Genomic DNA, 24004 nt, shown 5'->3' with positions numbered 1-24004 from the left:
ACCCACTGTCTGTACCACCCAATGAGGCGTAGGAGAAATCAGTTTTTTCCAATGAAGCTAACATTAAATGATTCAGAAATACCACATTAACAATGTAGAGAGTGTAAGTTAATATTGTAGCTGCAAACGTCTGGTTTGTAACGCAATATCTTCATAGGTGTATAGAGGCCCATTTCCAACAACCATCACTCCAGTATTCGTATGGTTCTTTGTTTGCTAACTGTGTAAGAAGGCTAATGGATGGTTACAATACCCTTGAAAACCCTTGTGCAAGTATGTTAGCACAGCTGAAAACAGTTTGGCTGACTAGAGAAGCTATAAACCTGACCTTCCTTTGAGCTAGTTGAGAATCTGGAGCATTACATTTGTTGGTTCCATTAAACTCTCAAAATGGCCAGAAAAAAAGAACTTTCATGTGAAACTCGACAGTCTATTCTTGTTCTTAGAAAAGAAGGCTATTCCATGAGAGAAATTGCCAAGAAACTGAAGATTTCCTACAACGGTGTGTACTACTCCCTTCAGAGGAGAGCACAAACAGGCTCTAACCAGAGTAGAAAGAGAAGTGGGAGGCCCCGCTGTACAACTGAGCATCAAGACAAGTACATTAGAGTCTGTAGTTTGAGAAATCGACGCCTCACAGGTCCTCAACTGGCAGCTTCATTAAATAGTACACGCAAAACACCAGTGTCAATGTCTAAAGTGAAGAGGAGACTCCAGGATGCTGGCCTTCAGGGCAGAGTGGCAAAGAAAAAGCCATATCTGAGACTGGCTAATAAAAGGAAAAGAATACTATGGGCAAAAGAACACAGACATTGGACAGAGGAAGATTGGTAAAAAGTGTTATGGACAGACTAATAAAAGTTTGAGGTGTTTGGATGACACACAAGAACATTTGTGAGACGCAGAACAACTGAAAAGATGCTGGAAGAGTGCCTGATGTCATCTGTCAAGCATGGTGGAGGTAATGTGATGGTCTGGGGTAGATTTGGTGCTGGTAAAATGGGAGATTTGTACAAGGTAAAAGGGATTTTGAATAAGGAAGGCTATCACTCCATTTTGCAACGCCATGCCATACCCTGTGGACAGTGCTTGATTGGAGCCAATTTCATCCTACAACAGGACAATGACCCAAAGCACACCTCCAAATTATGCAAGAACTATTTAGGGAAGAAGCAGGCAGCCAGTATTCTATTTTATACACACATACAGTGGGGGGAAAAAAAAATAGAGAGATTTGTGTACTCACCGTAAAATCATTTACTCTGAGCCACTCATTGGGGGACACAGACCATGGGTATTATGCTGCTGCCACTAGGAGGCTGACGATAAGTGAATACACCGTGTTCCAAATTATTATGCAAAAGAGTTTAGGAGTGATAAGGTTAGAATTTTGTTTGTCATTTAAACTCATTGATGGTGATGTGTGTCAGGGCTCTTTATATCACTGAAAGCAATTGCAGATACCTGTGCAAATTAGTTTGGCAGGTGAGTCCAAATAAAGGCAAGACTACTTAAGAAGGCTGTTCCACATTATTAAGCAGCCTACATTTTTTGCCAAAATGGGAAAGAAAAAGGATGTGTCAGCTGCTGAGAAGCAACAAATTGTGGAGTATTTAGGTCAAGGCATGACATGACTACAATCAACATTGCCAAGACACTTCATCGTGATCATCGCACAATCAAGAAGTATGTAGCTGATTCCCAGAACACGTGTGCGTGCTGATAAGGAAAAATTGAGGACTCTTTCCAACAGGCAATTGCGTCAGGTTAAAAGAGCAGCTGCAAAAATGCCTTGTCATAGTAGCAGACAAGTTTTTGAAGCTGCTGGTGCCTTCAACGTCCCTCGAACAACAAGATGCAGGGTCCTTCAGAGGTTTGCAGCTGTGCGTAAGCCATCCTGTCGACCACCTCTATCCACTGCACACAAGCAGAAACGGCTCCAGTGGGCCAAACGATAAATGAAGACTGACTTCCAAACTGTTTTGTTCACCGATGAGTGCCGTGCAACGCTCGATGGTCCAGATGGATGGAGTGGAGGATAGTTGGTTGATGGACACCCCATGAAAACACGGCTAAGGCGCCAACAAGGAGGAGGTGGAGTAATGTTTTGGGCTGGAATTATGGGGAGAGAGATTGTTGGCCCCTTTAGGATCCCTGAAGGGGTAAAGATGAAACCATAATCTATGTGGAGTTTCTAAAACAGCACTTCCTGCCATGGTTCAAGAGGAAGAACCGTGCTTTCCGCAGCAAGATCATTTTCATGCATGATAATGCACCGTCTCATGCTGCAAATAACACATCTGCATCTCTGGCTGCTATGGGCATAAAAGAGGACAAACTTATGGTGTGGCCACCATCTTCCCCTGACCTCAACCCCATTGAGAACCTCTGGAGCATCATCAAAAGGAGTGTCTATGATGGCGGGAGGCAGTTCACATCTAAGCAACAGCTCTGGGAGGGTATTCTGTCCACATGCAAAACAATTGAAGCACAAACTATCCAAAAACTGACAAATTCAATGGACGAGAGAGTTCAGAAGCTTCTTTCGAACAAGGGGTCCTATGTGCAAATGTAACATCACCTAGAATAAAGTTTTGACTTGAAAACTGTTTGATTTCATTTTGTAATAAGCTGATAATGCTTATAATTTCACAATTGACCATTTTTTTGTTCAAAATAAAAAGGTGGAAAACTCTGCTGTGCATAATAATTTTGAACATGCATTTTGAGTGTTTCTTATTTTTAAAAATATACTGTTTTCATAGGCAGTTTGTTCAAAAACATTGCAATTATACTAGAATATTAGATGACTGGAAAATAACAATGACTGCAATTCATATAGGTAATTTAGAGAAAATATGAGGAAATATTTTTTGCATAATAATTTGGAACACGGTGTACAAAAAAAGTTAGCTCCTCTTCTGCAGTATACACCCTCATGCTGGCTCCCAGGGAACCAGTTCAGTGCAAAAGCAGTAGGAGATCATTAACATCATATCAGAGTACAACACATCAAACAAGTGCAAGCCAAAAGATTAACATTGTGGGTGCTGTGTCCCCCAATGAGTGGCTTGGAAAAAAGGATTTTACCGTGAGTACAAAAAAAAAATCCCTACTTCTCCTTTGCCTCATTGGGGGACACAGACCATGGGACGTCCCAAAGCAGTCCCTGGGTGGGGAACCACATAACAGATCAAACCCCATGTACCAACTGACTAAAGTTGCGCTACCGCCGCTTGCAGAGTACTTCTGCGAAGGGCCGCTGTTATGAACAGATCACCGAGGAGGATGGCAGAAATAGGCTAGGCCACCAGGAAACCAGAAAGGTTGGTAACTTAGTGGATTGCAGACCCCTAATCCTAACAACACAACTGACAGTAGCCATGGAGCGTACCTACGATGCCCTAGACGCCTCGACACAGCCGGAGAACTAACTAGGCCTAAAGCAAGAAAGGTGAAATCTAACCTGCCCTGGAGTAGAACCACAAAGAAATAGATAGCCCCCAAACATATATTGTCAGTGAGACCAGATGAGGGACAAACACAGGCAGAAGATAGACTTAGCAAATGATGGGGTCCAAACTGTCTAGATAGGATAGGAAAGGAACGACACTGTCTGCAATCACGCAAAAACCCTAAAAAAAATTCCTCAAACACGTCTGATGTACAAAAAACACTGAGGTCTCACGACCCCTCCCCCACTATATCAGCATTCTGGTGTCAACTGGCAGCAAAGCAAAAGAGACTAATATAACAGGGAATTGAACACACTAACACAAGCTGTAACATATGGAACAGGGTCGAGCACATCCCCAGCAGGGAGCATGCTGAACCCGCAAAGCAGAAAGAGGCAAAACCAGATCAGAAGCAAAGGATTAGCAAATTAAGAACTTAGCTGAAAAATGCAGGATCAGGCAGGAGACAGCAGCCCTCAAGTTGCACAGGAAGAACTAATCACCAGCAACGATTGAGGGAAGCCTGGTCACTTAAATTCCCAATCAGTAACCCCAGATTACCAATCATCATCATCATCAGGTGGCAGACCTCTGTCAATCCGGCCAGCTCCACTACCACCACCAGAGGGAGCCCCGACTCAGAAGTAAGAGAATTCACAACAGGCCGCATGTGCAGAAGTCTGAGAGTGTAGGCTGTAAGTTGCAGCCTTGCATACTGACACCGGATGCCGAATTGCTCAAAAAGCATTACCGACCGAGTAGAGTGTGCCATAATCCCCGCTGGGATAGGCACGTCTCTGATGCGGTAGGACTTCTGAATAGCCAAGCAAATCCTTTAGGTATTGTGGCCCTAAAGCGGCTAAACCCTGCTTGAGACCCTCAGGAAGCACGAATACGGCTTCCGACCTACTGAAGGGCGCCGTCTTCGAGACGTACCTTCTGAGAGCCCTCACTACCATCCAGGGTGTGAAGAGCTCATTCCACCCGATGTACCGGTGCTGGACAAAAAGAGAGAAGGACAGTGTCCTCATTAAGGTGCAAAGACGAGACCACCATGGACAACAAAGAACGGAGACGATTTGATGACCACCTTGTCCAGGAAAGGAACTCGAGAGGATAGAGTGGCTAGCTCTGAGACTTGCCTGATAGACAGCCTGCAACATCACTGCGATAAGACAAGAAGACTTCCCGAGACAGAACTGGCCGAGACATCCTGCAAAGGATTGAATGGCGTCTGCTGAAGAGCACCCAGGACCAATATAAGGTCCCAGGCCTCTAATGGCATTCTATAGGGGAATAGCACATGGGAGACTCCCTGAAAGAAAAACCTCACTTGCAGAATGGAAGCAATCCTGCACTGGAATAAAACAGATAAGGCGGAGATCTGGCCTTCGAGAGAGAGAGAGCTGAGCGCCAAACTTTATTCCAGACCAGTCTGGAGAAATTCCCAAAATGGAGAGAACAGAAGACATGAGGACGTCTGCGGTATCTGCACCATGCAAAAAAGGTTATCAGGTGCAGTGATAGATGCTAGCTGATGCAGGCTTCCCAACGCTAATCATGGTGGGAAATCCCTGATGAGAGAACCCAGCTTGAGATAGCTCCCAGGCTTCAACGGCGAAGCCATTAAACACAGGACCCCTGAGTTCTCATAACAAAAACGGACGTTGGCAGAGCAGAACTGGATGATCCGGCAGTTGCCACGTGACATCGGCGACTATCTGCACTAAATCTGCATACCACGCCCAGCGTGACCAAACCTGGGTGACAAGGATTACTGGAGTCTCCTCCAGTTAGATCTTCCTGATGACCCTCGGAAGTAAAGAAAGCGGGGAAAAAACACGTACGGAAGACGAAACTGAAGCCCCTGAGAGACCCGTGCATGCACCTTGATGATCGAGGGATCCCGAGACCAAGCTCTGAAGTGGAGTACCTTGGCGTTCAATCTTGAAGCCATCAGAGCCACGTCTTGAGTACTTTAACGAATACATATCTGTCGAAAGACCTCCAGATGAAGTTCCCACTGTACCAAGAACAGACTTGATGGCTAGAAAAACTGCTGCCCAATTTTTCACACCTGGGATATGGACTGCTGAAAATACAGTGGTTCCTCTCTGCCCACCAAAGAATATGGGCTACCTCGCTCATGGCTGCCATGCTGCGGGTACCCCTTTCATGATTGATATATGCGACAGCCGTGGCTTTCTCCGATTGAATTCGGATGGGGTGGCCCACCAGGAGATAATGGAACTGCTGCAGGGCTATCCTGATTGTTAAGATTTCCCAGACATTGATCGGGAGGCTTGACTCCCGAGTTGACCAGCGTTCTTGAGCAGTGTGGTAACGAAAGACTACTCCCCAGCCAAGGAGATTGGCATCGGCAGACACCACTAGCCATTAAACCGGGAGAAAGGATTTTCCCTGGAAGAGAGAAGACCTCAATGTCCACCACCAGAGAGGTTGCCTGAACCACCGGGGCAAGCGGCACCGGCAGTCAAGGGAGAACGGGTTCATGCTGCAGGGGACAGAGATGCAGCTGGGCGAAGGAGACCGCTTCCACTGTTGCCACCATTTTTCCCCAGTGCCCTCATGGCAAACCGAATGGAATGACGGGATGCGTGGCTAAGTGCGCAGGTTGCTTATTGAAGGGCCTTGTCTTGAGGGAGAATCACCAACCTCGGTGATGTCCAGGATCATTCCTAAAAAAGATATCCGCTGTGCTGGAACGAGGAAAGACTTATGCGTTTATCAGCGAGCTCAGGTGAGAAAGAGTATCGCCATTGATACAAAGGCACTTCGCGCAGTTCTGGAAGGTCGGATCCCGGATTAAAAGGTCGTCTGAGTAGGGCAGAACGATCACAACCCGAGAGTGCAAGATGGACATGACGGCCGTCATGACCTTCGAGAGCACTGTGGGAACGGTAGCAAGGCTGTGAATTGAAATTGCTGTTCAGGAATGGTGAAGCATAGGAATGTCTAAATAGGGGAAAAAAAATCGGAATATGGAGGTAAGCATCCCGTTGTCGATGGATGCTAGAAACTCCCCTCTTTTATCGACGAGTTTGCATAATGCTTGGTGGGATCTGAACCCAAGATTCAAGCGCTGCAAGGCTGCAGTGCTAAACACTGAACCAAAGTGCTGTGTTAGAGATGGAGGAATCATCCGAGGCAGGCTGGCAAAGACCCCAACCAATAGAGGAGGGATCATGAAGGGACTATCGCTGTGACCAGTGACACCATAGGCTGCGACAGCGACGAAACCCACTCTCGGGGGAGGGAATAGTGCATTCTAGATCCCAGTCCCTGCAAAAATGAGGCTGTACCTCAGAATATTCCGTGACGCGTTAATCCCATGCATCCCTTGCAGGGAACATCAATGGGGCCTCAGGGAGCACGTACCCTGGACTGCTGCCCATGGGTGCTGCAGGTCCGATAACCTCCATGATGGGATTTGATCCCAGGACCCTATGCTGCCAAAGTAATGACCGAACGGAGAGACTCCATCCGGAAATGGCGGACCTTGGCAAACTTGTTTAGAAGTTTGAGATCTAGTATGGGTCTAACAGCACAGCAAACACTTTTGAGTAGAACCCCTTGAGCCCTTCGTTTACTGGGACCGGAAAAATGATTCCGTCTTAATGCAGTGAATCTATGGTGTCCGAAAACGGATTTTTTGTTGACGCTAAAAAGGACGTCTAAGCCTTGCTGAGGAGGAAATTTGCTCTTTCCTCCCGTAGCATCAGAGACAAGCTGAACAGCTTCACTCTAAATAAACGGCCACTCAGGTAAGGAAGAGATGTCAGCGACTTTTTGCACACAGAGTCCGTTTTCTATTCACTAAGCCATAATGTACGTCTGATCATGATGGCATTTGCCACTGATAGTGCAGCGCAGCTAGCCGCCTTCAATGAGGCGTCCAGGAGACCATGGCTTTAGCTACCCCTGCCGCGGCAAACGATCGATAGAGTGCTGAACCTGAGGAGTCAAAGACGGAGCGAGCCAGATTCTCTGACGGTCCGTGGGTTGATGATCGGTCCGGCCAGGATAGAAGGGTTCTGGATGCTGAACAAAATACTGGCAAGTCTACGGCAGGAGATTCAGCCCAATCTTTCCGCATATCAACTGAAAAAGGGGGGTACCTCGCCTCAAGAGGCTTCTGACCTGTGAGGCGTTCATCGGGTCGCTCTCTGTGCCGATTTAGTATAACCCGAACCTCCGGGTGAATGGCAAACACTGTATGAGGGCGCTTAGTCCTCCTGAAAGACACTGCGAGTTCCGGGACAGAACCGGAATCTTGTCAACCTTCAGAGTCTGGTTGACACCCTTGATAAGCGAATCTCCCGTTTTCTGTAACTCTGACAAGTCCAGATTTATGGAAACAAACGATTCATACTCAGAGTCCTGTTCGCTGCAAATCTCTGGTGAGTGAGAGCGAGAGACAGAGCTTACGGACACCAAGGCCTGTGATTGCTCGGGTAATGTACTACAGATCCATTTCTAGACGCCTGAACGTTTCTAGAATACTTGCGGCCCCTGCTAGCTGATGGCTGCCATGTAGTAGAGGATCCGTCTATCGGTCCTGCGAATGCTCCGATCCACAGAGGGGTTACGGAGGGATTCAATCTCTTTGGCCAGAGAAGCCATGGATTGCTACATTGACAAAACCCGCTCAGGAGGACTAAGTACACTGGGATCAGTGGCGGCGGAGGGCTCCTGAGCGCATTGGGGGTCTCAGGCTTTCTGGTATGAAGACTGAAATAGTCTTATTAGACTTTTTGGACTGGGACATGGAAATAAACTGCCACTGTAATATGGAACACTTCCATGATTTTGCGGTTCCAATTTAGTATATGCGCTACTCAAGCGAGCACAGTACCTCTATATGTCTTTAATAGGGATTGCTAGCAGACCGGGTAATACTGCATAGGGGAGGGAGCAACGTCTGCTTACCCGCATCCTGTGTCCCCGGAGTCCTCGTTGGATTAGCGCTGTTCTCAGCGCTGAATACCGCCAGGTCCAATGCAGCAGCTGCGTCCGGATGTCAGCTCATGTCTAGAAGGTGTAGGAGAATGAAAATGGCCGCCGTGATCAGCGCCGGAATAGTGGGCGGAGTCTCCATAGCGCAGGAGTAGTCTCCAGTTGCGGTCTGCACAAGGCCGAAGCCAGGGGCTAAACTTTGTCGGCCCGCACCAAACAGAAGACCAGATATTCTCCCCCCGTTGCCGGGATGGACCCCAATGCCAGTGCCTCCCTGGACCGCCTGCTCAGAGCCCTCCAGCCCCGGCACTTACCCGGAGAAGCTGCCGGGTGGTAGGTAAAAACAGCTGCATGCAGCAGGTCCGGATCCTCCTGCTGTTGCTGCAGGTTTGGACGGTGCAGGGATGAAGGGAAACCCTCAATCCACCAATCCCTTTGTTAGAGGTGGAAAGGGACCGTCCGCCTCCTTCCATCATCCGCTTTAATAGTGGTGATGCAATGGGGGCTGCACGCCAAGGAGGAAAGTGCCTCTGTACATCCACGGGGTTCAAGCCACCGGGTGGACAGGGCAGGTTGTCCGGCATTAAGCCTGGCTGCAGAAGAGTTTACATGGAGGCGACACTCCATGTTCTCGTCTATTGAAGGTGCGGGGAGATCGGCGCCCTTAAAGGGAACCGTTGCCCCTAAAAACAGCCCAGGCAATGGCGTCGCAGGGGAGGATACGTGGAGGCGACACTCCACGTGCTCACCTGTTGTTGGTTCGGGGAGATCTGAGCCTTGAAAGGATCAGTCGCCCCTTCATGCAAAGAAAAAGTAAAAAGACTTCCGGTTCCGGCGCTGCCCTGGAGGACGCAAGGTGAAGGAGCTCCCGCCTGACCCGCCACATACAAGTACATATTTCACCGCCCGCCGCGATCCCAGGCCACAAATAGGAGCGAGTGGTGTGACAGGAGCAGGAGTGATGGATCGCTACGTCCTTAGAAGTGCGGGGAGAGAGGAGGAGGATGGAGGGCAGAGGAGAGAGCGAGATAAAGAAGCGTCTGGTAAGATGGCGCTGACACACGAGGAGAGTGGAGGAGTGCAGGAGGGGGAGGAGGGAGACGGGAGCAGCAGTGTGCAACGCTGCAAAGACAGAGGTGAGACGGAGACAGGACATAAAAGGGAGAGGAGGAAAACTACACAAGCCAGGGATATACTAATCGACTATAAATTGCTGGCAAGAGAAGTGGTTACCTCACTAAAAGAAGATGTAATGCTAACAATTAAAGAAGTGGTACACAATTCATTACTTGAGCTTCAAAATGCCTCAACACAGCAAGAGGTCAGAATTCAGGAAACTGAACAGAGGGTGTCAGAAGCAGAGGATAAGATAGAGGAGATGAAGTCACAGATAAATGACCTGCAAAAACAGTCCACCTATATGGCAGGCAAAATAGATGACTTGGAAAACCGCTCCAGATGGAGCAACTTAAAACTGGTGGGGCTGCCGGAATCACTGGGACCCAGAGCACTTGATGAGATATGTGAAATTGACCTCCCCAAAGCGCTGGGGCTCTCGCACCGTTGCAGAGTAGAAAGAGCTCACAGGGTGGGCCCACCTCGTGAACCAGAGACATTAAACTCTCGGAATGGCATACCACAGCGTCCCAACATCACAAAACCCCGCCAAGTGGTGGTGAAATACCTTGATTATAAGGATAAGGAAGAGGTGCTTAGAGAATTTAAGAGCAGGCGGCAGCCGCTATTAATACGGTGTCATAAGACACTGGTATACAACGATTACTCCAAAGATGTCTCCAGAAGACGTAAAGCGTTCAGCGAAGTGTGTACAATTTTGTTCCGCAAAAACATTCGTTTTCACCTGATGTATCCAGCCATACTCCGTTTCAGAGCACAGGACGGTAAAATGAAAATAATATCTGATCCCAATGAGGCGATAAACATTATACAAAGAAGTTTTGGAAGACAAAACGGACATGAGGAGAAAGACGCTATGAGATCAAACAGTCAACTAGATATGAGAAAACAACGCAAAGACACCAATGTAACAACGAGAGAAGAGGAGCCACACCAGGAACTTCACATAAACACTGATACTGAAGAAATGGACTTGGACAAATCGGATCAGGAACATAACAACTGCTGAAAGATTTCACTCCCCGTTTCATGTCCCAAAAGAGGAGGTGATCAAACAGTAGGGCGATCCAGAAAAGATGGGATGCGACGACCAGCGGAGAGACGAAATTTCGCCATTAATTTGCTAATTGAATTCTGATATTTTCACTCCCCCACGTACTCTTGTGCGTGGCTTTCCATTTCCTCTTACTTACTTTTCGCTGTCTGTTATCCTTCTAGTCCTCCCTGCGGGCTCTGTGCCCCCCTTCTTTTTTCTCTTTCCCTCTCCCTACCCTTTTTTCACATTATGCACATTTTTATTGTTGGTAAGAGTGACGTGATCAAACAACCGGGGGAGGTTTGGGAGGGTAGACAGGGTACAGCTGAAATTTGTTATAGTTACAGAAGATCACATATGTAAGATATATTGCAGAGAGGTTGGTCATTCTTGTTTATAGGCGGGTCAGTTAAAAGGCTCTGTAGGGGAGGCGGGAAGGGGTTGTCGACGTTTGAGGGGTAGAAAAAATGGAAGTCGAAAATGGGGAAAATAAGTGGAGGAAAATAGAGGAGAAATGTGAGGGGAAGGGTGGGGCATTTTCTTTAAAAGAGGGTTTTTATATGTGGTTCCAAACTGAAAGAAGGTGGGAGATAATGACAAGAATGGGTCGCGAGCTCAGGTCCTCATATGTAGAAAACTATAAATTGAGATATAAAAACAGCGGAGGAGGAAACCCTCCCAGAGCTCAGATATGCCAAAGATAGTAACATGGAATGTGAAAGGCCTAAGGTCCCCTAACAAGAGAAGCATGGTTCTGAGACATTTAAGAAGACTGAAGGCGGATATAGCCCTGCTTCAGGAAACACATTTGGGGGAGAGCGAAGCATTTAGGATGCATAAGATGTGGGTAGGCGCAGTGTTCAGTTCGGGGACCTCAACTAGAAAGGGGGGAGTATTGATCCTTATAAACAAATCACTTGCTCATAGAATAATACAAAAAGAAGGGGATGAGGAAGGGAGACTCTTACATCTACTCATCGAGGTATGCGAGGAAAAATTCAGCTTATACAATGTTTATGCACCTAATATATCTCAAAAAGATTTTTTTACAGAGTTACAAAACAGAATCCTGAGGGATGCAGAGCCCAATGTGATATTAGGAGGCGACTTCAATCAGGTTATGAGAGAGGGAGAAGATAGAAAGAGATCATCATGTAGAGAGGGTAATACTGGGGAACGACAGGGAACAGGTAGGAATTATCTGGAAGATATGACTTCGCACCTACACATCAAAGACATTTGGAGAGAGTGTCACATCCGTAGGAGAGAGAATATACCCATTATTCACACGCTCAAAATTCATGGTCTAGAATAGATTTGATATTGGGGTCAGACAACATGATACAAAGGACACGGCGGGTGACCATAGAAGATATGGTCATATCAGACCACAGCCCAGTAGCGATAGAATTGTCAGAAAAATTTCAGAGGGGGCGGGATTTTTTATGGCGCTTCCCCTCCTTTTTACTAAAAGATGGAGACTTTGGAAAACAACTCAAGGAATGGTGGACAGAATATGCGCTGTTAAATACCGAACATAAACAGAACGCAAAATTATTCTGGGAAGCAGGGAAAGCGGTAATACAGGGAAGGATCATAGCCTACACGTTAAAGCTGAAGAGGAAGATCAGGGAGCAATATGTATTAGCGAGTAATGAGGTAAGAACTAGGTACACAGCTTTTAAAACTTGTCCAAACAATTCTAACAAACAGAAATGGGTAGAGGCCAAAAATAAATGAGGAATGGGCGGAGACGAGGGAGCAATTAGTATGGGGGCAAAGAGAAGTGGAATTGAACAGGTATGGTGATAAATCTGGCAAACTCCTGGCTAATCTAGCGAGAGGCATACGCGCACATACCCTAATAACAGCTTTAAAGGGGAAAAAAGGGGATATGGTAACTAATCCCAAAGACATTAATGGGATTTTGGGTACATACTTTGCAAAGTTATACAAAGACGAATCTGACAATCTCACGGGGGGGGGAGGGAATGGCTAGAGAAAATAACATTGACCCCACTTACAGAGGAAGACAAATGCTTTCTAAATATGGACATCAAAGAGGATGAGGTACAGTCCTCAATAAGACACTTGGGAGCTCATAAAGCCCCCGGCCCGGATGGGATGAATGGGGAATTCTATAAAGAACTTAGATCGCAGGTAACACCCACCCTGACATGAATGTTTAACAACATATTGAAAGGGGAAAGCTTGTCAGAGGACATGAATACGGCTTATATCAAACTGCTCCCAAAAGGGGATAAAGATAAAGATTCAGCCTCGGGATACCGGCCAATATCACTGATTAACCAGGATATCAAGATATTATCCAAGATACTTGGTGATCGCTTAGCGATGCTGTTACCAAAAATAATCACAAATCACCAGACGGGTTTTATCAAAGGTCGATCGGCAGTCACGAACGTGAGAAAAACTCTACTGATCCTAGACGCAATTAGAGCTAGGAAATTAGACCCACGTGCCGGCCCAGCCATGGTCACATTGGATGCAGAAAAAGCATTTGACAATGTGAGGTGGCCGTGGCTGGGTATGGTACTGGACAAAATGGGAATGGTGGGTCCATTCAGAGACTATTTAACGACCTTGTACAAAAACCCCGAAGCCAAAGTATACACACCGGGATTTTTGTCTGACGCTTTCAAACTGTATAAAGGAACCCGTCAGGGATGCCCTTTATCGCCATTGTTATTTAACCTAGCGATAGAACCCCTCTCTAGGTTCCTTAACTCGCAAGATTCACATGAGGGGATTAGAGTAGGATCAATGATAGTTAAGTCTGCGCTTTTCGCTGACGATATTATCCTATACATGAATAACCCAAAAAGAGATTTGCCACGCCTATTAGGGGAAATCGAAAAATTCGGGGCTTTCTCTGGATTTAAATTAAACAGGGCAAAATGTGAAATATTGATGTTAAGGGAAGGGAAAGAAAGTCAGGGTAGAGATAACTTGGTGGGGATCCCGATAATGAAATCCTCACTAAAGTATTTGGGCATACAAATTGGGAGATCCCCAGATCAGGTATATGCGCTGAATTATAGACCCCCTCATAGACAAAATTGAAAAAGAAGTGGAGAGGTGGAAAGCGCTACCGCTGTTGTTCTTGGGGAGATGCCATCTCTTGAAAAAGGTGAGTTTTGCCAGACTGTTATATCCCATGCAAACCATACCCCTTCTGATCAAACATGTAGATTGTAACAGAATTAACAGGGCTTTCTCAAAGTGTATTTGGGGGGGCAAAAAGCCGAGACTACGCGCCAGAATATTGATGGGTCATAAAGATAGAGGGGGGGTAGGTCTACCCAATGTGCGTGGTTATAATTTGGCTTGTCTGACACGCCATATAATTGATTGGATAAAGGGCACATCGAGGTATTCCGATAACGCTCTGGAATCCCAACTGTGCAAACCGTGGGATAAAGTTTTGCTACTGCACGCTTCCTTGAGTGGGATGCCGAGCGAAGTTAAACACTCATTGATTTTTAGAGACACTCATGACCTGGAAGGCGGTGAGGAAGAAATTCAAATTGTCTTGGTCAATTTCCAAACACCTGAACATATGGGCACACACAGATGTCAAGTTAGGACGTGAGAATGCTTTGTTTGAGGAGTGGAAGAGGAAGGGGGTGAGAAACGTGGGTGACCTGTTACATGAGGCGGAAGGCAGGTGGTTGAAGGGGCAGATGTAATAGAGAAATTCAGTCTCAAATCCTCCAATATAACCAAGTGAAATTTCACATTATGGGAAAACTTCGGGAGGTGACCAAAGAAATAGGGACTAACGAATTTGACACAATGACCAAATGAGACATACAAGAAGTGAATATCTCAAAAATATATAGTTATGCAAGGGAAATCCTGTTACCATCAGGGTCAGACAAAATGTTTAGCTGTTGGACTCGAGAATTACACTCAGAGGACGCGATGGAATGTGTCTTGGAGGGCTGAGGAAGAGTAAGGAAACACATCATCTCCGAAAAATGGAGAGACAGCCACTTTCGAATTATGCACGGCTTGTGCTTGGTTTTAACATTCCTCCTTCAGCAAATTGCCCAAACAGAAGAGAGAAATGCCCTAAATATCAGAAAGAGAGAACTGACATGATCCATGGGATGTGGCACTGTCAATATACACAGAATTTTTGGGCGATGGTACAGAGGCTCACCGAGGAAATATTTGGGATGTTAAGGTGAAACTTGAACCCATATGTTGGATACTGCACCATACGGGAAATAGAGGGAGGGAAGAGAGTGTTCCTAAATTATTTCATGTTATAGCATTACTGGCCAAACGATTAATCCTGAGGAACTGGCTAACGCAGACACTCCCAGACGGAAAATATATGATACTGGGCCTTAAAAAAGCATTGGACATTGATAAAAGAGAGGCGATGAGAAACAAAGACAAGGAAACAGCTAAATTCATGGGAAAATGGAGGAGGTTTATTGAGAACAAAATGACAAAAGACGAAAGGATAGAGGTAATGAACCCATTTATACGCTCGAACTGGTATTTACTCGAGAGCATAGGAGGAACGCTGGGGAATCTGAAGGTCTGAAACTATGTGAATGAACACATGCCTGAAATGAGGAGGGGGGACCTGGGCTGCGCGCAAACATGATTTTAATTTCTTCATTATTTTGGGGATTTTGTTATTATGGGGATTCGATCACATACTGCCTTTATCTGTGAGATAATATGTAAGTTTACAGAAATGTTCAACTGTATGAAAAACTTGAAAATTTAATAAAAATGATTTTGGAAAAAGTAAAAAGGTAAAAAAAAATTAAAATAAAAAAGGATTTTTGGTCTGAAGAACAGACCCGTGTGCCTCCTACAGACACTAAGCAAGAACTGGTTCTCTGGGAGCCAGCATGAGGGTGTATACTGCAGAGGAGGAGCTAACTTTTTTTTTTGTATTCACTTAGTGTCAGTCTCCTAGTGGCAGCAGCATAACACCCATGGTCTGTGTCCCCCAATGAGGCGAAGGAGAAAAAGTATTTAGTCAGCCACCAATTGTGCAAGTTCTCCCACTTAAAAAGATGAGAGGGGCCTGTAATTGACATCATAGGTAGATCACAACTATGAGAGTCAAAATGAGAAAACAAATCCAGAAAATCATTTTGTCTGATTTGGCAACATTTATTTTGCAAATTATGGTGAAAAATAAGTATGTGGTAATTAACAAAAGTTCATCTCAATATTTTGTTATATATTCTTTGTTGGCAATGAGGTCAAACGTTTTCTGTAACCACTCCTTCGTTGCCCTGGCGGTGTGGCTTGGGATCATTATCATGCTGAAAGACCCCATCCACGTTTCATGTTCAATGCCCTTGTTGATGGAAGGAGGTTTGCATTCATTCTTTCATGTACACGGATCAGTCGTACTGGTCCCTTTGCAGAGAAACAGCCCCAAAGCATGATGTTACTACCCCCATGCATCACAGTAGGTATGGTGTTCTTTTGATGCAACTCAGCATTCTGTCGCCTCCAAACATGACAAGTTTTGTTTCTACCATACAGTTCTACTTTGGTTTCATCAGACCATATGACATTCTCTCAATACTTTTCTGGATAATCCAAATGCCCTCTAGCAAACTTCAGACGGGCCCGGATATGTACTGGCTTAAGCAGGGGGACGCGTCTGGCACTACAGGATCTGAGTCCCTGGCGACATAGGGTGTTACTGATGGTAGTCTTTGTTATGGTGGTCCCAGCTCTATGCAGGTCATTCACTAGGTCCCCCCCTGTAGTTCTGGGATTTTTGCTCACCGTTCTTGTGATCATTTTGACCCCACGGGATGAGATCTTGCGTGGAGCCCCTATCGAGGGAGATCATCAGTGGTCTTGTATGTCTTCCATTTTCTTATTATTGCTCCCACATATGATTTAATCACACCAATCTGCTTACCTATTGCAGATTCAGTCTTTCCAGCCCTGTGCAGGGCTACAATTTTGTTTCTGCTGTTGTTCGACAGCTCTTTGGTCTTCACCATAGTGGAGTTTAGAGTGTGACTGTTTGATGTTGTGGACAGGTGTCTTAAAGAAGAAGTTACAGGCCTGTGAGAGCCAGAATTCGTGAATATTTTTAGGTGACCAAATACTTATTTTCCATCATAATTTGCAAAATAAATCTTGCCAAATCACACAAGTTGATCTTCCGGATTTGTTTTCTGGATTTGTTTGTCAATTACAGGGATCTCTCATCTTTTTAAGTGGGAGAGCTTGCACAATTGGTGGCTGATTAAATACTTTTCCCCCACTGTATATGTATACACACACACACACACACACACACACACTACACACACACACACACAGTAAACTTCATAAGGTGAAAAGAGAAAAATAAACGTCAGAAATGTTCTTTATGTACTGAAAAACAAAATGTATTTTTTTTTACAGTACACTGTATAGGAAAATAAATGGCATTTAAAAATACAATTTGCCAGGTAAAAACAAGCCCTAATAACACAAATAGGTCGATGAAAAAATAGAAACGTTATGACTCTTGGAAGAAGGGGAGAAAGAAAAAAAAAAAAAAGTGCAAAAAAAAAAAAAAATTGCCCCATTGCCAATATAACATCTCAAAGTGTGTTAGAATTATCCTCCCAAGCAATAAGCTTACCTGGACTGTAAGTAGAGTGCAGAGAGAGACACTCGCCCGTTCCTCGGTGATATAAGTGCGAGGCTTGCCTTCCAAGATGGCACACTCTTCGAAATCCGAAAGTTTTAACTGACTTTTAGAAAACCCAATAGGTTTTGAAAACAATTGCTGACTTTGCATCTGCGCTTGATACAAGTTCTGCTGTATTGTGTCCATCTGCACACCCACTGAGGGCTTTACTACAGGCTGGGATTTAGATAGTATTTCCACAGAACTGGATGGGGAGAACATTACTAAATCCAGAAGGTGTGATGCAGAACGGTTCTTCTTGCCTGGACGGTGTGATTTAAAAGGCTTTTTTGCATTAGGAAGGACTGGTAAAATAGGCTTTAGTTTGGAATTTGATTTAAGGGTGGGAGCTCTGCGAGTATACTTGCGTTTTACCCTTGGCACAGGTAATGAGTCTGCAGCATTTAAAGAGGACATTGCTTGTTGTGCTTGCTTCTTTAGCACACTGTCCAGCGTCCTCACGTAACTGCTGCTTTTAGTAGGAAGCTGGTAACTGATAGAGGATTCCGGTTCCGGAATCAGTTCTTTGAGGTCGCCCATCAGTTTTGCTTCATTTTCTAGATACTCATCAAGTTCATCACTGCAAAAGGCCGAAAGATTCTTCAGGGAGCTCTCCGGTCGTCCGACTGCAGAAAAGAATATTTATACATCATGTTTACAGAAATACTTCTTAGACAGGTACTAATGCATTGCCCCAAACAATAAGTATTATAATATTTTATATATCATATATATACACACATCATAAGTGCAAAATTGAAATCAGTAGGGATCGAGATTATATATCTTAACTAAGCACCATAAATTCACATAATCTGGAATAAGACTATGGCAATAAATTGCAAAGATTATTGAAAGTTAACTATTTTATTGAAAAATAACAACAAAATTCTCATTAGGGTCTGTTACAAACCCCCAAATATAAAAAATCATTGAAAGTCTACTACTAAAGCAGATAGATGAAGATGCAACCCATAATGAGGTCCTTGTTATGAGGAACTTTAACTACCTGGATATTAACTGGGAAACAGGCGTGCGAAACCCATAAAGGCAACAGGTTTCTGCTAATAACCAAGAAAAATTATCTTTCACAATTGTGGCAGAATCCAACCAGAGGAGCAGCACTTTTAGACCTAATAGTATCTAATAGACCTGACAGAATAACAAATCTTCACTTGTCTTTCGCTAGGAGGACTTGTCAGGGAGTCACAAAAACACTGAACTTTAGGAAGGCAAAGTTTAACCAACTTAGAGATGCCCTTAATCTGGTTGACTGGGACAATGTGTTACGGGCTGGCGGAACGCACCAAATAATAAAGATATATGAGGTGCGTTCGCAGCCCGGGGCCCACCGTGCAGATGTGACAAACTGCAGCTAAGCAATGAGGAGAGAGGTGCGTAGGAGGAAGCCGGATACCGGCAGGTAACCACTGACCCGGTGCTTGCAGGGACGAACTCCGTTACCTCACGGAGTTCGCACCAGCCGGCGAATAAATGAGACCTGTTAATATCACAGGTCACAGCAATGTGAACCACCACTCTGAGCGGGTGCAATGTCCGCCCTGGCAAATGCCACTAACCAGGCTGACAACTGAGCTGGAAAGCGCACATACGGCGCTACTCTGGCGGATGCTGCGGTAGCAATGGTTCAAGTGGCCTGTACTGGCCGACGCCCCAGGGCGCTAGAGAGTGATGAGTAGTTACACTGCGGCGCAGAGCAACGGTGCTGACTCTGATTCCTAAACCCTAACTCATGCGTAATATCCAAGGAGGGGGAATCTTAATGAGTCAATCACCAGTCTCATACATCCGTCATCACACATACACTAAACACTATAGCCTCAGAGTCTATCATAGCGCATGGCGGGGCGGCCATGCGAACCTTTTATAGCGACGTCCTTCCGGGACCCTCCTGAAGATCCAATGCCAGCAGAAGGACCTGAGCATGTGACCCCCGATCCCCAAAGGGAGATCGTCCCACGAGCATGCTCAGTGGACCGAAGGAAGGACTTAAGGGCCTGTCACACTAAGAGATATCGCTAGCAATATCGCTATAACTTGTGACGTTATAGCGATATTGCTAGCGATATCTCTGTGTCTGATACTTACCTACAACCGGCTCCCCCGCTGGTTATCGCTGATCGCGCGAGAACGTTCAGGACTGTTTCTCGTCGTCAGCTTCCTGCGGCGCTTCCTGCTGTGAGGACGAGCGACGCGTGCAGCCAGGCGGGAGGACGCAGGATCGCCTGGTGTGACAGGTAAGTAGCGACCCCCATCCCCAGCGATGTCGCTAGTGAGATCTGCCTGTGTGGCAGCTCACTAGCGACCACTTAGCGATGTACCAGCAATCCTGACCGCGTCATATCGCTGGTCGGGATCGCTGGTACATCGCTAAGTGTGACAGTACCTTTAGACTCTGGAGTCTTTTGCTGCTGGCCAGGCTGCATTGCCATAACTAAAACAAAGGTGGCAGCAGCAACCAAGCCCACAATGCTGGTGAGAGCAGGATGCCAAATCCAGGAGTCTGCTGAGCAGGCTTCACTGCGGCTGAAGAGGAATGGGAGACCGTCAACGGCAAGGCTCAGGATTCCCGCTGTGCAGCTCCCGGAACTGGACGCCTAACACAATGTCCTCAGAAATAAAAATACAGATAATGAATGGGAAATGTTTAAGAACATCCTAAATAGGCATTGTAAGCGGTTTATACCTTGTGGGAATAAAAGGACAAGAAATAAGAAAAACCCAATGGGGCTAAACAAAGAAGTAAGAGGGACAATTAACAGCAAAAAGAAAGCATTTAAACTACTAAAGCAGGATGACACCATTGAAGCCCTAAAAAACTATAGGGAGAAAAATACATTATCTAAAAAAAAAATTAAAGCTGCCAAAAAGGAACCAGAGAAGTACACTGCTAAGCAGAGTAAGGGTCCCGTTACATTAAACAACGCACCAGCGATCCCGACGACGATACGACCTGGTCAGGATCACTGGTGAGTCGCTACATGATTGCTGGTGAGTTGTCAAACAGGAAGACTCACCAGCGAGGACGCAGGTATCCAGGGTAAATAGCGGGTAACTAAGTGCACGCGTCACTTAGTTACCTGCTGTTTACCCTGGATACCAGCGTGCTGGAGCTGGTATCCAGGGTACACAGCAGGTAACTAAGTGGCGCGCGCACTTAGTTACCCGCTATTTACCCTGGATACCAGCTGGGAGCTCGCTGATCGTTGGACATTCCTGCACGATCAGCGATACCCGGCGGAGGAGGGAGCACAGTTGCTGTTGCGTCACAAAATCAGCGACGCATCAGCGATCTCGCTTAGTGTGAAGTACCCCTAAGACTAATCCCAAACTGTTCAACTATATCAATAGTAAAAGAATCAAAAGAAAGTGTAGGCCCCTTAATAAAGAAAGAATGGCTGTAGAGGACGAGGAAAATGCTAATACAGCTCTGGCAAAAATTAAGAGACCACTGCACAGTTTTAGAAAAATCAGCTTCTCTACATGTCTGACAGCCATTCCATCCAATGTCAGTTGAATTCCAACCAGAGTACACCTCATTCTACTTAATGTGCTTCGGATTAGGTGATCACCTGAACCAAATCTTATTTAACAAAGGAAAGTATGAAAAACCCTGCTGTGGTGTTCACAATACTCTTGCAACAGGACAAGCTGGATGGCAAAACCAGTGCTAGTAATATCCCACAAGTAATAGGAATGAAAAAATAACTTTTAACCATGCCAAAAGAGTTGAAAAGAAAAGTTTTGAGTGAGGAAAAGAAGGGCTCAATTCTGGCTTTACTAGCAGAGGGATACAGTGAGCATCATTTTGCCTCCATCCTTAAAACAAGGATTTTTGTGATAACTCACCGTAAAATCCTTTTCTCCGAGACGCTCATTGGGGAACACAGGTACTGTGGGTGTGTGCTACTGCCGCCTGGAGGCTGACACTAAGTGAAAAAAAGTGGTTAGCTCCTCCTCCGCCGTTTACACTCTCGCCCCGATTGCGGGCGGAATCAGTTTGGTGCAAAAGCAGTAGGAGATCAAACAAAAAAAATCAGACAACATCAACCTTAATGCACGTAACATGTCTAGAAAAAACCACCCTAATATCATTCAAAAAAGCATATTAATTAGACAAAACAGAAGCCAATTTGGCTATCAGGGTGGGTGCTGTGTCCCCCAATGAGCGTCTCGGAGAAAAGGATTTTACGGTGAGTTATCACAAAAATCCATGTTTCTCCTTCACCTCATTGGGGGACACAGGTACTGTGGGACGTCCTAAAGCAGTCCCTGGGTGGGAAGTTGACTCACCGATCCAAGCTACATGCACCTCCTGTCTAAAGGTGCGCCACCGCTGCTTGGAGAATCCTTCTACCCAGACTCGCATCTGCCGAAGCCTGAGTATGGATATTGTAGTGCTTTGCGAAAAAGGAGGAGGGGCTGGTCTGAGAACCACCTCATCTTTGTGAAAGACCAGAAACGGAGCTCGGCAGGATAGTGCTGCCAGCTCTGAGACCCGCCTGATTGACGTTATCGCCACAAGAAATACTACCTTCCAAGAAAGGTAGGCTAAAGTGACCTCCTGTAACAGTTCAAATGGAGCCTCCTGTAGAACACTTAGGACCAAGCGTCCAGGGGCGCCCTATAAGGAGGTACCAAGTGGGAGACTCCCTGAATGAAAGTCTTTACCTGCAGATTGGTAGCAATCCTGCGCTGGAACAGAACGGAAGAACAGATAAGGCCGATATTTGTCTACTGAGGGAACTTGGGGCGAAGCCTGAGTCTAGGCCAGTCTGAAGAAAAGCCAAGATGTTGGGAATAGAAAATCTTAGTGGAGAACAACCATGGTTCCGACACCATGTGAAGAAAACCTTCCAGGTATGGTGATAAATACGTGCTGAGGCCGGCTTCTGAGCGCTAACCATTGTAGCAACCACATTGTGGCCAAACCCAGCTTGGGTTAGAACCCAGGATTCAACGGCCAAGCCATCAAACACAGGGCCCCTGAGTTCGGGTGGTAGATCGGGCCCTGGGACAGTAGGTCTGGGCGCTCTGGCAGGCGCCAAGGAATGTCAGCGAGTAGCTGTACTAGGTCTGCATACCATGCCCGACTAGGCCAATCTGGGGCCATCAGAATCACCGGAACCCCTTCTGCCTTGATCTTCTTGATGACCCTCGGAAGTAGTGGCAGCTGGGGGAATAGGTATGGGAGGCGAAACTGTTCCATGGCACAACCAACGCATCCACGGCAATTGCCTGCGGGTCCCGGGATCGAGCGACAAGCGCTGGTACCTTGGCGTTCATTCTGGAGGCCATCAGGTGCACATCTGGCGTCCCCCATCGTTGGCAAATCTGTCAGAAAATCTCGGGGTGTAGTGACCATTCCCCGGATGCGAGACTCTGCCGGCTGAAGAAGTCTGCCGCCCAGGATGTGGACTGCCGATATCACCGAGTGGTTTCTCTCGGCCCAATGAAGCACATGCTCCACCTCACACATGGCTGCCCTGCTGCGGGTTCCCCCCCTGAGGATTTATGTAAGCCACAGCCGTGGCGTTGTCAGACTGAATCCGACCAGGACGGCCTGCTAGCAGGTGATGAAACTGTTGCAGAGCTAGCCGGATTGCCCATATTTCCAATAAGTTGATTGGGAGGTGTGCCTCCTGCGGCAACCACCGTCCCTGGGTCGTGTGGTGGCGAAAAATCGCTCCCCAGCCGAGGAGGCTGGCGTCGGTTGTCACCACCAACAATGGTCTGGGGAAAGGGCTTGCCCTGGAGAAGTGAGGCACTGGCTGTCCACCACCCGAGTGCCTGTGTGACCTGCGTGGACAACCGGCTATCAAGAGAGAATGGGTTTTTGTCCCAGGTTGATAAGAGGGCGTGCTGCAGGGGGCGAAGATGGAGATGGGCAAACGGAATTGCCTCCATTGCTGCCACCATCTTTCCCAGGATCCTCAAGCAGAAGCGGATGGTATGAGGGACTGGTTGGCGCAGTTTTCGGGCTCCCTGCCGGAGAGCTAAGGCCTTGTCCTGAGGGAGAATTACCAACCATCAGGAAGTGTCGAAGATCATTCCTAAGAAGGAAATCCTCTGAGCTGGAACAAGGGATGACTTTTTCAGATTGACTAACCATTATAAGCGGGAAAGAGTATCTAGTGTGATGCTGATACTCTCCTCGCATGTCCGAAATGAAGGGCCCTTGACCAAGAGGTCGTCTAAATAAGGAAAGACAACTTTGCCCCGGGAGTGCAGGGTGGCCATGACGACTGCCATGACTTTTGTGAATACCCCGGGAGCGGTGGCCAACCCGAAGGGCAGTGCTGCGTACTGAAAATGTAGGCCGTTGATGGCAAAGCGCAGAAACCTTTGGTGCGGGGGAAAAATGGGGATGTGTAAGTAGGCGTCTTGGATGTCGATAGAGGCCAAGTATTCTCCCCGCCCCATGGCAGATATGACTGAACGGAGAGACTCCATCAGGAAACGTCTGATCCTGATTAACTTGTTCAGGAGCTTTAGTTCCAAAAGAATGGCCTGACGGCCCCATCTTTTTTGGGCACCGTGAACAAGTTGGAGTAGAACCCCTGATATTTTTCGTTATCCGGTACGGGGACAATGACTAAGTTGTGCTGGAGTAATTTTATGGCCTTGAGTAAAGCCCTTGCTCGGGCGATTACTTTGGGAGGACAGTAAAGAAAAAACCAT

The 24004-nt window shown here is 46.4% G+C and overlaps 1 protein-coding gene across 7 annotated transcripts in view; it reads right to left on the bottom strand.

The window, feature by feature from the left end:
* The window catches only part of MGA (MAX dimerization protein MGA), a 242418-nt gene that overhangs the window by 109783 nt on the left and 108631 nt on the right, over positions 1-24004 (bottom strand). For all 7 annotated transcript variants that reach the window (XM_073586415.1, XM_073586424.1, XM_073586433.1 and 4 more), the window contains exon 8: positions 17255-17928. In XM_073586415.1, coding sequence (XP_073442516.1) covers positions 17255-17928 — 674 coding nt within the window. The remainder of the gene's footprint in view (positions 1-17254; positions 17929-24004) is intronic.

This window comes from Dendrobates tinctorius, unplaced genomic scaffold (genome assembly GCF_039654945.1).
Source record: "Dendrobates tinctorius isolate UK_male_01 unplaced genomic scaffold, ASM3965494v1 ptg000010l, whole genome shotgun sequence".
NCBI lineage: Eukaryota > Metazoa > Chordata > Amphibia > Anura > Dendrobatidae > Dendrobates > Dendrobates tinctorius.
The sequence above is the reverse complement of the archived record's forward strand: the minus strand, read 5'-3'. Positions and strand labels throughout refer to the sequence as shown.